Source organism: Suncus etruscus, chromosome 18 (genome assembly GCF_024139225.1).
Source record: "Suncus etruscus isolate mSunEtr1 chromosome 18, mSunEtr1.pri.cur, whole genome shotgun sequence".
NCBI classification, from domain to species: domain Eukaryota; kingdom Metazoa; phylum Chordata; class Mammalia; order Eulipotyphla; family Soricidae; genus Suncus; species Suncus etruscus.
Genome location: NC_064865.1, coordinates 18,932,972 through 18,949,059, shown reverse-complemented (window position 1 = coordinate 18,949,059; position 16,088 = coordinate 18,932,972). Strand labels below are relative to the sequence as shown.

Below are 16,088 nucleotides of genomic sequence, written 5' to 3'. Positions count from 1 at the left end.
ATATAACTATAATTGATTGCATTTTGGGACTAAGTCCTTTGGTGTTCCCAAACTGATTTGGAAATAAGGAAACCACAGGATGAGACCAGGTGATCCTCTGGTAAGAAGGGGGATAGGGAACAGATAGGGAGGGGCCACAAGGGGAAAAGACTGAGAGACAGAGGCTTAGAGCCACAGCACAGTGGAAAAAGCATTTGCCTTCCATACAGCCAACCCAAGTTCAATCCCCAGCAGCAAATATGGTCCCCTAGCCTGCCAGGAGCCAGGAGTAATCCCTGAGTGCCACTGGTATGGCCCAAATAAAAAGGGGAGGGGGGAGACTGAGAAATGGGGCCTCAAAGTCCCTCTGCAAGAGATGCAGGAGAACTGCCCCCCCCCCCAGGGGGGTTGATGTTAGGGAGACATTGGTGAATCTGCTTACCCCGGTCAATCCAGAGCCTGCACCCTTGCCTTTGGTGCTTGCCTGCACCCTCTTCTCCCCAGGCCTGCTCACTGTACTCCACGGGAGTGCTGCATAGAAGTCTGTGTCTCTGCACTCTGTCCTGCTTCTCTGCAGGACCCAGCCCACTGGGCTTCTGGCTTCCTTGGGAAGGACTCAGGATCAAGGATGCCAGAGCTTCCACCCAATTCCTCCTAGTCTCCAGTGCTACTTCCAGGAACCCTCTGGCTGTGTTTTAGGAAAAGGTGTCAAAAAAGTTGTACGTAGCACAGCTGAGGGCTTGCCAAGCTGGGCTCATGCTGTTGTATTTTGCTAAAGAAAGAAACCACAAACGGGTTTCTGAGGAGGGAAATGTTTCCTTTCTTGGCATCTGGAGGCTCCAGAGCCAGGATGATTATGATGTGTTGATTGATTATAGCCACCACCTCGCTCGCTGATCAGCTCCATCACTGATTCTCAGTGCACATTCCTGCACCTTGGCTATCTTCTCCACGCCAGGGCGATGCGACTTGGCAGTGACTAATGAAGAACAGAATTGGTTTCGGCGTGAGACAAACGGAATGCCGACACCAATCCCAACACGCATTAATCTCCCATAATCCACATCTGCATGTTTATGAATGCCATAACTGGCCACGGTTAATGTCGACATTCTCCTTCCCAAACAGAAAGTGACACTGGAGTTAGGACTTGCACAAGGCCTCAAATGCCTGGCTCCGACGGCTAACAATGAAAATGTCACTTTGCAGGAGATGCCAAACGGGTTATTTCAGTTAGTGGTTCTGTGAAAGAGGCAAATAGGACGTTCCCTCTGTTATTGGGTTAAATTGGGCGCTTGCCCCAAGAATTCCAGCAAACCCTGGGGACTCGTTTCCCTTTGTTCTCTTTAACCCAGTGCCCAGCCCATCCTAAGCATGTCCTTGTGGCAGTTCCAGAAACTGGAATGAGTGTCCCGAAGCAAAGGGTCATTCTCATGCCTTGATTCTAGCAGGAAATGTGGAGTTGGAGATCTGGGCTTCACTCATTGTCGGGGTGTTGTGTGCATCAGGCTGATCCCTCGTTCACCAATGATTACAGAAACTGTTCTTAGAAGGTGTGAATGGTCAGGCCAGAGTGGACCCCTGTATGCCTCACTCAGGGTAACCCGGGGACAGTTGGCCATGTCTAACTGCTCCAGGCTCTGAGGCTGAGTCACTGTCCATGGCTGTTCTTCCTGAAAAACACACCTCTAGGATGGCTGCATTTTTATCTTTCCCCCTAAATAAACACAGCCTGAGACATCAGAGCCCAAAGTGCCAACCACCTTAGCAGCAGGGAGACCCTCCCACCCCTTTCTCTCCTGAAACCTGGGAAGTGAACCACACGGGGTTGGAGCAGACCCAAGCACTGGGCAATAGTAACAGATCCCCAAACAAACCTAACTGAACTCCCAAGCCAAAGTTGGCAAGTTTCTGTTACATCCCTACTGGACAAAAGAGAAATGAGTCAGGCAAAGGGATGATGGTGGCAGTGCCAGAGGTGACCCTGGACACGTGGCAGGGAGAGACAACTCTAGGCCCAAGTAGAGGAAGGGAGTCATGGGGCTTTATTAAGGTGTAGTTGCTCTTTAACGAACGCGCCTTTGTTCACGAACCTTCTCATCCTCTCCACGACCTAGAGCTGCAATGGCAAACCTATGGCATGCGTGCCAGCGATGGCACACGAAGGCTTTGCAGCTGGGATGTGGGAAGGTCTGCAGTTAAGATATGTGGTGCATGCTGCATAGTTTTTAGATACTACAATCTTGTTATTAAGGTTTAATTGACATGCTGGCACTTTTGAGGAAATTCTTTGGTTTTGTGTGGCAGTTTGGGCACGCGGGCTCAAAAGGTTAGCCATCACTGACCTAGAGCCTATTATCCCTGCATTGCTGATACTGGACTTAGAAGAAGATCCTTGGGGATAAAGACAACATCTCCAGGGGCTGGAGCGCAGGCTCTGTATTTGGAAACTTTGGAGCCCCATGAAGCGGGGGGGGGGGGGGGGGGGGGGAGGGGGGGAGGGCGGTGTTCCAGGCAATCTAGAAAAACACCAAAGCCAAAAGAAAATACTCTCCACAGCCGGCCTGATCTTTATTGACCCCCTTTCTTTGAAGACAGGAAGGGTTATCAATAGTTATTTCAGTAATGACCAGGGAGCCCATGGACTACTGTCCAGTGCTCTGGGTCTGCTCCATTCCTTAAGGTTCACTTCCCAGACTTCAGTCAGAAGATGGGGATGAGAGGGTCTCCCCTGCTTAGGCAGCTGGCACTTTTGGGGCTACAGTGTCTCAAGCTGTGTTTACTCAAAAGAAAGATGGAAAAAGCAGCAGCCCCCAGCAGTGTGTCTTTCAGAAAGAAGGGACAGTAAATAGTTGATTGCTGAATTTGATTAGATTTCTCCTGACAAGCGCTTCAAGACACATCCTGGTGAATTCCACTCTGAATTGTCATGTGTAATTGCTGTATCTTGGATGGACCTGCTTTGATGATTAAAAAAATATATAGGGGTTGGAGTGATAGCACAGAGGTAGGGTGTTTGCCTTGCATGTGACCAACCCAGGACGACCCAGGTTCAATTTGAAGCATCCCATATTGTCTTCAGAGCCTGCCAAGAGCGATTTCTGAGCACAGAGCCAGGAGTAATCCCTGAGTGGTGCTGGGTGTGGCCCCAAAACCAAATATATGTATAGATAGATAGATAGATAGATAGATAGATAGATAGATAGATAGATAGATAGATAGATAGATAGATAGATAGATAGATAGATAGAGATATAGATATAGATATAGTGATTAAATAGTCATATTGTGCCATGCTTCAGAAGCCCTCTTACTGTGTATGTGAGTGCATGCCTGTGCTTCTCACTGTGATGCTTTCCTTGGGCCTCAGTCTGCCCATCAGGACACATTTCCTCCAGAAAATTGGTTTTTCTCTGCCTCAGCCCCGTTGGGCCAAGAAGGTACCTGCCTTTCTGCTTCCAGGGCAAGAACCTGGGCTCAGGCCCACCCTCAGCTATGGGCAAGGCTGCAAGACAGAAGTGGCACCTTCAGAGTCTCTGGGATTAGTCAGGCCTCTTCATCTAGATCTGGGGCCCAAGAGGTGGGGACTGCTTATTCTTGCCCGGTAAAGAACAAACTTGGGATTGTCACCTCACATCCTTTCTGCCCATACACAATCACAGTAAATCTGAATTTTCTCTTTCTGTTGCTTTTCTTTCATCTGGACCCCCCACTCCAAGTTGGGTAAATAAAACTCATGTGAAAGTCTGCAAATACGCTTACTATTTGTCTTAAAACTCTGCTTAGACAAAGAGCAGAGGGGTCGGGAAGACCCAACACAAGATCTGATGGAAAGATGACATAAGCCAGTTTTGTTCCTAGCATTTATTTATGTGAATCTTTTTATTAAATACATGTGTCTTATGTTTGGGAGTTTTGGGGGGACCTCCCAAGCAGTTCTCAGAAGGGAGACCCAGAAGCCCCACAGCTGACTTTCAGCTTGCCAGGCTACACCTGAAGGTGCTAAAGGTGTGGGGGAGCAATGGGATCAAGCCCCAAGCAGAAGCCTGGAAGACAGGCACTCTAAAACTGAACTCTCCCCATACACCTTAGGTTTTATCATTGTGTCTTCTGCTTAACGTTGGACTTTTGGAGCAAAATATCCCTCTGTGTCATTTTAAAGTAGGGATCAGAAAACTCCCACCTGTGGGCCAAATACAGCTCACCACCTGTCTTTGTCAATAAAGTTTTATTTATGCCTTTATGTTTATGTATGGTCTAGGATGACGTTTGCACTATAGCAGCTGAGTTAAATAGTTGTGACAGCGACCATATGGCCAGCAAAACTGAAAATATTTACTGTCTGCCAATTTACAGGAAAAGTTTACATGGTCTCAGTCTAAAAAATCCTGTGATAAAGTCACGTGACTACTGATAACCTAGAAAGCTCCAGCCTGGTTTCTGGGATGAGCCGCCACACACTGATTTAGCTAACAAATATTGCTAGCTATATTAGTAGTTTGGTGGATCTAACAGGAAACAATACAGAATATTCTTTATCCTTGTGGAGCATATATTCTCATGAGATGAGTTAACCAATGAAAAGAGAGACTTGGGAGAAAAACATTTTGTTTATTTTATGAAGAAAGTTAGAAACTAGGTCTTATCAATATTGTTATAAGCCCATTGTTGTTTGACTTCTGAGAAAGAAAATTTGCAAAAGGCCTCAACTCTTTGTTCCTGGCAATATCTATTGAGCAAGAGCTACCAAAAGGGGCAGAGATCTGTGGTTCTTGCAACTGGGATTCAAAGTGTGACCAATTTAGTCCAGGCAGGGAAGTCTGCACTCTTGTTTTGTTAGGGGGTCAGACCTCAGAGCTTACTCCTGGCTCTGCATTCAGGGGTCAGCCTGATGCAGCACAAATGTCCTTTCTGCTATGCTTTTGCTCCAGCCCTGAAACACTGCAGAATTGGCCTGATGCACAGTGTGGGCCCTTTGGGCCACATTTTTCTTGAGGAAGTTAATGACCCATGACCCAAGATGGCAATGTTGCTCAGTCTTCCACTTGGCCCAGGTGGTACTCTTTCACTGTCACATAACCTAAGATGACAGAGTTGCTCCTGGCTGCATGCCAAGAAGCACAGAGCATGCACGTTACCATCAGCATGAGGAATTCTCCCCTATACTGGTTCTGGGACGTCTATAATCAGAAAGTCTATGGGCTCCCCACCCCATCCCCAAGAATGTCTAGTCTGGGTGGCATTTTGCCTTGAGTTTTTTTTTTTTTTTTCTCTCTCTAAGGAATTTACACGTCAAGCTCCTGTGTGGGGTGTGAGGTCTAGTTCTGAGTTCATCTCACTGGCAGCCAAGCCACCTCTCTTTATGCACAAAGCTATTGTTTATTTATGTCTCAGTCTACCCACTGCCAGTTATATATTACTTGTATACATGCTAATATACCAGATTTAAATACTGGCTCATTTACACAGTAGCCTGTTTTCTCCTAATTCTGTCATATTTTACAAAATTAGGAAAAAACATCACAGTGTTATGTTACTAAAAATCTTTAGCTTGATGGTGTTTTGAAAGTTCCTAAAAATTTTTTATTAGAAAAATGTTCTCCCCCCCATTCTATCAAAATGAACAGAAATATCAACAAGTAAAAAAAAAAGAAAGAAAGAAAGAAATATCAGCAAGTAAAATCTTTTTTTTTTTTTGGTTTTTGGGCCACACCCGTTTGACGCTCAGGGGTTACTCCTGGCAATGTGCTCAGAAATCGCCCCTGGCTTGGGGGGACCATATGGGACGCCGGGGGATCGAACCGCGGTCCTTCCTTGGCTAGCGCTTGCAAGGCAGACACCTTACCTCCAGCGCCACCTACCCGGCCCCTACAGCAAGTAAAATCTTAATAGTGCATTAAGAAAATAATAATAAAAAAAGAAAATAATGTACCAATGACTAAGTGAGATTTATTATAAGAATGCAAGGTTAGCTCAATATTAATCCCTTCATGTTATATACCATCTATTAAAGTTAAAGGAAAATATCTCCTTCAATAAAATTCAATATCTAGTCATGATTTAAAACAAGGGAGGGGCGGAGCATTAGTCTAGATGGTAGTAGAGTGTATGCCTTGCACACAGTGGCCTGAGTTCAATCTCATATGGTCCTCAAAGCATCACCAGGAATAATTCCTGAGCATAGAGCCAGGAGTAACTCCTGAACATTGCTGGATGTCACCCCAAAACGCCAAAATAAATAAAATAAAACAAGGAAATATATTTGAGGGGCTCTTGTCATTGTGGTAAAGGCAGTCTATTAGAAGATTGGGGATCGGGGATCATTAGAGTTTTTTTTTAATATGCAAACAAGGCAAGGATGGCCTCCATCTCAACTTCTCTTTTAACAATATTTTAGAAATATTAGCCAAGACAGACTATTCCAAGGCATATGAAGGGACACAGAATAAAACTGCCTCTACAGTTATACCATAGTAAGCTAAAACTGTCCAGAAAATCAACAATAAATTAACTCAAGCCATAAAAGAGAACTTCTGGCAACTGCCAGATACAGATTTAATACACACAAAAAATAACGCAAAAACCTAGACAAGAACCTTGGAAGACCAAGTGTTTTGCCTCTGCAAGCCCTTGTCTGACTCCTGGCACCCTGTGGTCATCCCTGAGCACTGTGGGATGTGGCACAAAAAATATAACTGAAAAATGGTCTTACTGTAATATGTATTTGTTCTGAGTATAGGCAGTTGTGATGGAGTTGTGATAGAAGCAGATTAGCTGCTTAGAAATAAATAAAACCTGCAAAAATTTCTATATACCCAAAGGGAAATACAGCTTTTACAAATGCTGTCAAAACCATAGTACAAGCATATAGGCTTTTACCTTGCATTTCGCTGACCCAGATTTTGATCCTCAGTACCTGAGATGGCCCCATGAGTCCTTCTAAGAATCACCTCTGAGTGTACAGCCAGAAATAAGCCCTGAGTACTGCCAGGTATGGTCCAAAAACTAAAAAGGACCCTGAACATATGAAGGACATATGTGTATGAATAGAACTTGATTTATAGTATTGTGATCTTCATAAAAAAAATATTATGTATAGGGCTGGAGAGATAGCATGAAGGTAGGGTGTTTGCCTTGCATGCAGAAGGACAGTGGTTCGAATCCCGGCATCCCATATGGTCCCCCAAGCCTGCCAGGAGCGATTTCTGAGTGTAGAGCCAGGAATAACCCCTGAGAACTGCCAGGTATGCCCCCTCAAAAAAAAAAAAAAGCTATTATAAACTAACATCTTAGTACCAGAACTCACATAGGGAAAACAAAACAAAACAAAAATAACATGATAGATGACACTTAGAAAAGAGAATGCACAAAGCCTGTGGAGGAGATGGAAGACTACATGTATGAGACATCAAATGTGCTATCAGCATAATAACTCAGCCATTAATCATTAAAAACCTTTATCACTGGGGGGGAGAATGTTTTGCTAGCACAAGAATTAATACACCAATAAAATAGGCTCCAACGTTCAGAATAACACCAAACACAAAGGAAACTTAGTGACAACGTTGGTTTTTCTGATCACTGAGCCAAAGATGCATGTTCAGAATAAATGGTTTGGGAAGAAAAATAGAGATACATTTTGAAGAATGAGTATGTAGGTATAAAATAGTGGATTGGATCGTAACTCATAGCATAGTTTTCTCTAGTCATACTATCTTCCCATTGTGGAAACATCAGCTTGACACTGGCAAATACAGGCCTTTCTTGAAAGTTCCCTTTCAATGTTGCAGCCTTTCAATGATTCTTGTTTGGCTACCCAAGAAGATTCCCAAGAAGGGAATCTTGACGATGTTTCGGCAACCTGGCCAGTCATTCAATGCTGTGGCCTAGCTGGCTGGTAATTGCTTGAGCTCCCATGGTGTTGGGAGCCTTCCAGGTCCAACACATGTGCCCTAACCTCTCTGCTCTTCTCCCCAGCACCCTAGCATTCTCCTGTCAGATTCTTTGCACTCTTGGAAAGGTTTCACTTAGAACTTATGTCCAGGCAACCCATGGCTTTGATGGTGTTGACTCAGTCTGCTTGGTTTATAAATACTCTGTGACCATGAACACAACTGAGCTGACTGAATCCTTTTTTTTTTTTTTTTTTTTTGGTTTTTGGGCCACACCGTTTGACGCTCAGGGGTTACTCCTGGCTATGCGCTCAGAAATCGCCTCTGGCTTGGGGGGACCATATGGGACGCCGGGGGATCGAACCGTAGTCCGTCCTACACTAGCGCTTGCAAGGCAGACACCTTACCTCTAGCGCCACCTTCCCGGCCCCAGAATCCTTTTTCTTAAACTCCTTTATGATGCACCACCTGCTCTGACCCTGCCCATCCCTGTGCTCATTTGAGTAAAGTTACCTCTTATTTACTTCCGACACAACTGATGGGAGAATGCAGAGAATTTGAAATAGTTTGGGCCAACTTCTCTTTGCCATGCAAAGACTCTTGTTTGTGGCATTAAAGGAGAGATTGAGCAAGAGCTTTAAAGAAATCTCTGACTTTGACTTGCTCTATTGGATGTGACAGTACTTTATGAATTAAAGAGATGGGTTTCTTACCGTTTTTTTCCCCTTCCATTTGAAGTACTGAACATGAGACAGTACCTGGAGCATACAGAGCATATGGACAGGGTTCTGAGTTCATACAGAATGATTATAGCAGAGTCCCCACCGACAACTGGCTGCAGAGCGCGGTCAGGTTCTGAAGGGGCTCTTGGGTAGGCCAGTTCCTAAGAAGCCCATGACCCTGAGTGGGCAGGAGAGCCTTCTGGGTTTCTAAAGCCAAGTTGGTGACCCCTGAAACACTAAGTGTGGGTAAGCATACATGAGTGCGTGGCAGAATGTGTATATGTGTTTAATCACGTATATGTATAAGAACACAGGGGTATGTGTGGAGGCACATGGGTTTGCACAAAGCACATAGTTCTGTATGGAAGCACACTTTTGAATGTGGAAGTATACATATATGTGTAGGAGAATTGCACATTGTGGAAGCATGTCTGCATGTATGACATTCATATCTGGAAGCATTCTTGTTATATGGGAGCAGTATGTGAGGTACACATGCATATGTGAAAGTGTTCATGTATGAAGTACATGTGTGTATAAGCACATCTTTGTGGAAGCACATTTACACCTATATGGGTGCACATGTATGTGCATGCATGAAATAGATGTGTGTGGAAGCATGTGTGTTGTGTGCATATGGAAGCATGTGTGTGGAAGTGTGCATATGAAGTATTTATGTGTGGAAGAATGTATATGTGGGGACTCATGCTATGGAAGCATGTGTGTAGAAGCATATGGAAGCAGGTGTGTGGAAGTGTGCATATAAGAAGTATTTATGTGTGGAGGAATATGTATATGTGGGGCACGTGCTGTAGAGGCATGTATGTAGAAGCATGTACTGTGTGGAGTACATGTATGGAAGTGAAGTATATGTATGGAAGTGTGAAGTACGTGTGTGTGCAGAAATATGTGTTAATGTGACCATATATGTGGGGGGACACATATATAGGGCACAAGTGTGAAGGACACAGATGTATGTGGGACACATTATATATGGAGGCACATGGAGGAGCATGTGTGCCTTATAAAGTTCATGTATTTGTGTGGGAGCAAATGTGTGTGAGTGCACATATATGTCTGCTTGAGCCAGTTGAGTTGTTTGCAGGGCTATCTCCCCACCCATCTAAGCCCACTGAGGGTCCCCTTGCCCTTCACTAGGCAGCATTTTTGAGTCTGGGGGGAGAGGCGGTGAGCCCAATGAGTGGAGAAATCCTCCTCCTGCCCCTGCCCTTTGTGCCGGGGATCTGATCCAAGATATGTGCATTCTTAGCCTCAATCTCCTTTTCTTGAAGCAAGAAGCTGAAACTCAAAATAAATTAAAAAAAAAAAATTCTGGATTGGGGGGGCCACGCCCAGTGGCGCTCAGGGATTACTCCTGGCTCTATGCTCAGAAATCACCCTGGTAGGCTCGGAAGACCATATGGGATGCTGGGAATTGAACCCAGGTCCATTCTGGGTTGGCCACATTCAAGGTGTCCCTACTGCTGAGCTATCTCTCCGGCCCCAAACATCTGTAATTTTTTCAGACATGGACTGGAGTGATCACATGGGGGTAAGGCACTTGCCTTGCACACAGTTGACCCAAGTTCTATTCCCAACATCCCATATAGTCCGTGAGCATTGCCAGGAGTGATTCTGAGCACAGATTCCAGGAGCATTGCTGGGTGAAGACCAAAAACATTTTTAGATGTGAATATATCTTTTGAGTGGGGGTGTTTCTGTACACACCCAGTGAAGCTCATGAGCAGTGACACTCAGGGGTACTAGAGATTGAACCCAAACTGACCATATGCAAAGCAAGGGCCTTACCCCATCCCAGCTGTCCAGTGTCTACATAATGTTGGACTGGCCATCTCTCCCTAGTGTCTGAGTGGTGGTGTCTCTTCTTCTCTCTGGCTGCTGTGAGAGTCCATGGCACTTGGTGACCCTGAACTCTGTGTGTGCTTGATCTGGTCCAAGTTTTCAGGGCCGACCTGTGGCTGTGTGGGTGGCGCATGCACCAGGCATGTCTGAGTCTTCTGATTATTCTTCACTGCATATGTCAACAGAGGGAGTTTAAAGGACAAGTACAGGGTGTTCCAGGGCCAGAGCTATCACACAGCAGGTTTGTCTTGCACACACCCAACCTGGTTTTGATCCTCGGCATCCCATGGGGTCCCTGAGCCTGCCAGAAATAATTTCGAAGTACAGAGCCAGGAGTAACATCTGAGCACCACCAGGTGTGTCCCAAAAAGAAAAACAAAGAGCAAGATGTTCCTCACATTATACAACCACAGGGCCTTGAGGATCCTGTTGAATCTCTGCTGCCTTCTTTTTTGAACTTTAACATTTTGATTTGTTTTGTTTTACTTTTGTTTTGGGGCCACCCTCAGCAGCACTCAGGGCTTACTCCTGGCTCTGCTCTCAGAAACCGCTCCTGACAGGCACGGGGGACCATATTGAATGCCAGGATTTGAACCACTGTTGGTCCTGGGTCTGCCGCTTGTAAGGCAAACGCCCTACCGCTGTGCTGCTCTCCGGCCCCTGAACTTTTAACATTTTAAACTCGAAAAATGCATGGAAATCTCTGGGCAATTTCCCTACAAAGGAGTGGAGATCGCCAAGTACCTCTGATGATTTCTTCTAAATTCCACCCTTGTCTCTCCTGGCCTTTACATGATCCGTCATCTCTGTCCGTCATGGACTAAGTGTCTTTTCCTTTAATACTTATTCTCAGATGAAGGGCCATGCCATAACAGATTCATTCAATATTTGTTATGCTAATATGGGGATTAAAAGAGTAAAAGATGTGATTCCTGTCTCAGGGAGCTTACAGTGTAGTTTGAAAAGGCAAACTGGGCAAACACTGAATAAATGGAAATCAAACAGATGCTAAGTAGATGCTGTTGCTTTCTTAGCAATAAAGATGAAGGGCTGCGGGCTGTGTCCTGCTTTAATGAAGCCGCATTTGCAGGAATGTGGCGTGTGTTTGTGCATGGCGGTCTTGTTAGCTTGTGCGAGATCTCTGAGTATAAAGATGTATTTGAGACGTGGGCTCTATTTCTGGGTTGAATTACCGTTGCTACTCAAACCGTATTGGTCACTGCATGCTGTTGCCCACTTTGAGACATGGGAGATGGAAGGGTAAGTTGAGTTTGCCAGGCTTGGATTCTGCTACATGTAGCGAGGTTGTGTGTGCCAGGAGATTCCAATTTCAAATGCATTTGTTCATGGACTTGAGATCTCATTCAGCTAGAAATTAGACTTTTCGGCGGGTCATTGGTTAAGAAATTGATGTCTGGAGCCAAAGCAATAGCATGATAGCACAGCCGAGAGGGCAGTTGTCTTGTACACAGCTGACCCAGGTTTGAGCTCCAGCATCCCTGAGCCTGCTAGGAGTGATTTCTGAGCATAGACCAGGAGCACAGACTGAGCACCATTAAATGTGGCGCAAAAGCAAAGTTGATGCCTATCTCTTTGTTGAACCTTTTCAGGGATCCAATATCACACAACAACAGTGTGTGTGTATGTATGTGTGTGTGTTCAGTATGTGGGTCTGTGTGTTATGAGACACTTTCTAAACAGTCTCAGTGCCTGGCTATAGTTTGTAGACTGAACTGTTGATCCTCAGTTCCTGTTTAGTGCCAGACACCAGACCCATGCCCTGCACATGCTGGGCACTCTCTCCCCTCCCAAAATACTCTATCTGAATCTGAGTGTTGTCTTTGCTCCAAGGCTTGTGCCCCTGGCGGTCATCAGGATGCATGCATGTAGGTCAGGGTGGGTCATGCACAACTGCAATAATAATGCATTTGGGTCTCCTCTCCCCTCTTCTTGTATTTTACAGGCTCTCAGATGCCTCCACAGCCTCCTGGGAGCCAGTCAGAATCCAGTTCCCATCCTGCCTTGAGCCAGTCTCCAATGCCACAGGAACGAGGTCAGTTCTCCTGCCCCTGTCTTGCCTGCATCTGCCCTATTGAGGAATTTGCTCATCTGTGCTTCTCCTGACACCATATATTTTAAGGGTGTTTTAGGGGCTGGAGTGATAGCACAGTGAGGTGGGCATTTGCCTTGTACATGCCCAACCTGGTTTTGATTCCCATAGTGTCCCTCCATAGGGTCCCTCAAGCCCCTGAAGCCTGCCAGGAGTAATCCCTGAGAATCACCAGGTGGGACTCAAAAAACAAAGAGTGTGGGGGGGGGGAGTTATGTTTCCTTAGCAGTAAGAAACTGATGCAATGTAACAAGAAATGGGGAAAGGATGGCTGTCTCGTGTAGATCAGCTAGAGTTTGGCCGAAAGGCAGATCATGACCCAAAACAGCAGCCAGGCCTATGCAGTGCTTGAGGCAAACCCTGTCTATGACTCTAGTTTGCTGCCTGGTTTCACAGAAAAATAAAGGCTAGGCTGGAACGATAACACAGTGGTCAAAGGTGCTTGCTTCGCACACAAATGACTTGGATTTGATCTCTGACATCCCTTATGGACCCCCTAAAACCAAGAAACACTACACAGATTTGTGGGTGGCACCCCCAGGTCTGAACCAACACTGCTTTCCTAGCCAGGGGCTGTCCACCCCCCTTATGTTGCTGGGTTGGGGAGTATGGGGTGGGGGTGCATCTCTGGCCTGCCCTGCAGGGCCCCCTCTGTCAGCTAAGAATATCCTACCCACAGCCCCTCGCCCCATAATCTTTGTCCCTCTCAGCATATTTTCCAGCCTTGAGGGCCAAGGGGTGACTTGTGGGTTAGAGTGCTGCAACTATAGACTTTATGACCAAGATGGAACTAGAGAAGCCTCCCTGATCCCCCCAGAGCTTTCCTCCACACCATCCAACTGGATTATTTCTACAGAATTTGGAGATGTGGAAAAATCAAGGCCTGAGAGTAGTTGATGACATACAAATGTCACTGCTGTGACCTTGCCACAGACATGAACGCCTTTCCAGGCTTGATAGTGGATCTCCCTCCAGTTCCCCAGCACATGTCCTGGGGCCCCGTGTCATAAATCCACCAAATCTGGTTGACGTTGATGTTTTGTAGATCGAAATCTGAGTTCATGCTCAGGACCTTCACTGAGAAGGGAAAGTTAGGTTTTAAAGGGACAGAGGGATGGCTTTGCCATGACATCCACCACCTTGTCTTCCTCTCACATTAGGTAGAAAAAGTCATGCTTGTAATTATGGTGCTTAAATAAAGATTTTATATATTAAAAAAAAGAAAAGAAAAGAAAGGACTTTAGCTTGATACATTTTGCTATTTCTTAAAATCAGGGTAGAAATGTTAGCACCTTAAGACTCTGAGTTGGTCATTTTCACTGACACCAGTACCCTCATATTTTAAGGCTCTGATAAAATCACAGGAACATTTGCTTGCTCTGTGTTGCCAATGTTTAGTATCCGCCCCTCTGTCTGTAGAGACAAACTTGGAAACCCTTGCTAGAGAAAATGTAAGATAGAGGCACTGGAGTGATGGGACTGGCTTGCCTTGCACAAGGTTCTTTTCCTTACATTCCATGAGAATACCATGAGTGATCCCTGAGCACAGAGCCAGGGACAGCCCCAGAGAACTATTAGGTAGGCCTGGAAATAAATAGTAAATAATAATAATAATAATATAGTAGCCTTATATTTCATATACCAATAAAATATAGCACTGTTGCTCTCTTAAAAGTAATCTAACTTTATACCTTTACAATTTGGTATATTCTTCCCCTTCCGATGATCTCAGGAAGGCTGGTGAATTGACGTCTTGTAATATGTGTTCTTCAGTGCTGGACAGAGCTCAATGGGCTGAGATAATATCTGCATGCTAGAGGCCCAGATTCCATCCCCAGCACTGCTAGATGTGGCTCCAAAACAAAACAAAGAAGTGTCCCCTCTCGGAAATCATTAACCTTGACAGACAAGTTAAGAACATGCTTGCAGGTTGCAGATATGGGTCAAGGCACCTGTCGGGTGGTGCCCCCCTGACCCAAGGGAGACGATACCTTCAGTGACTTCCATCTTCTTTATTACTGAAAATGCTTCACAGAAAAATTGTCTTAAAGGTCCTTTATTCCAAATAATAATAATTATTATTATTATTTATTATAATTAAAATTAAAACTATAATTAAAATTATAATGATTTATTCCAAATTCACCTCACTCCCTGAACTGAACTGGAAACTGAGTGGTTCTGGGAGGTGCCAGTATAGACTCATTGGCTGTGTAGTGACCCAAACCAGGCTCCAAATCAACCACCCCACCAATCCACGGTGTTTGTGACTGCTCTCCCGGCTTTCATCATTTCTTTGGGATTATTTGGGGGAGGGGGGACGTTGGGCCACACCCTGTGATGCTCAGTGGTTACTCCTGGCTCTGCATTCAGAAATTGTTATTAGCAGGCTTGGGGGACCATATGGGATGGGATGGCAGGGATCAAACCCAGGTCCATTCTAGGTCAGCTGCATGCAAGAAAATGCCCTGCCATTGTGCTATCACTCTAGCCCAGGGGTCCTCAAACTTTTTAAACAGGGGGCCAGTTCACTGTCCTTCAGACTGTTGGAGGGCCAGATTATAGTAAAAACAAAAATTATGAACAAATTTCTATGCACACTGCATTTATCTTATTTAGAAGTGAAGAAACGGGGCCGGGTAGGTGGCGCTGGAGGTAAGGTGTCTGCCTTGCAAGCGCTAGCCAAGGAAGGACCGCGGTTCGACCCCCGGCGTCCCATATGGTCCCCCCAAGCCAGGGGCGATTTCTGAGCACATAACCAGGAGTAACCCCTGAGCGTCAAACGGGTGTGGCCCAAAAACCAAAAAAAAAAAAAAAAAGAAGTGAAGAAACAAAATGGGAATAAATACAATATGTGGCCTGCGGGCCGTAGTTTGAGGACCATTGCTAGCCCAAGGTTTCATTATTTCTTTGGCAAATAAAAGGGTTATGGATAAAACAATTTCTTTTTTGGATAGAACAATTTTAGAGTTGTTCTAAAATGCTCTAAAAGATATTTACTGAAGGGGCCGGAGAGATAGCATGAAGGAGGGCATTTGCCTTGCATGCAAAAGACAGTGATTCGAATCCCGGCATCCCATGTGATCCCCCAAGCCTGCCAGGAGTGATTTTTGAGTGTAGAGCCAGGAGTAGTCCCTGAGCACTGCCGGGTGTGACCCAAAAACCCAAACCCCCCCCCAAAAAAAGATATTTACTGAAGGGGTTGCGGGGGGGGGGGGTGAATTTGAAACGAGACCTTTCTCCGTAAGAGTTAGGTCCTGCATGGTCTAGAGAATTCCTATTAAATCCCTTTTCCAAGCAAGGCAGGTAATGCAAGTTCTGCCCCCTAAGGCACTGGAGGGATGGTTAAGATCACACTAAAATTCCTAAGAGGTTTCACAATAACCACAGCTAACAAGTGTCCATCTGTCCTTATTTCTTAGCACAATTCAATCTTAAGTTCGAAAGAGCAAAGGGAGGGGAGAGAGCTTACTCTATTGTGTTGTCTTTTTTTTTTTTGAAAGGGCTTGGAGGGAATACAGA

At 45.3% G+C, this 16,088-nt stretch overlaps 1 protein-coding gene across 2 annotated transcripts in view; it reads left to right on the top strand.

Annotated features, from left to right (window-relative positions):
- The window catches only part of ARID1B (AT-rich interaction domain 1B), a 322,235-nt gene that overhangs the window by 258,399 nt on the left and 47,748 nt on the right, over positions 1-16,088 (top strand). For both annotated transcript variants that reach the window (XM_049765312.1, XM_049765313.1), the window contains one exon: positions 12,420-12,509. In XM_049765312.1, coding sequence (XP_049621269.1) covers positions 12,420-12,509 — 90 coding nt within the window. The remainder of the gene's footprint in view (positions 1-12,419; positions 12,510-16,088) is intronic.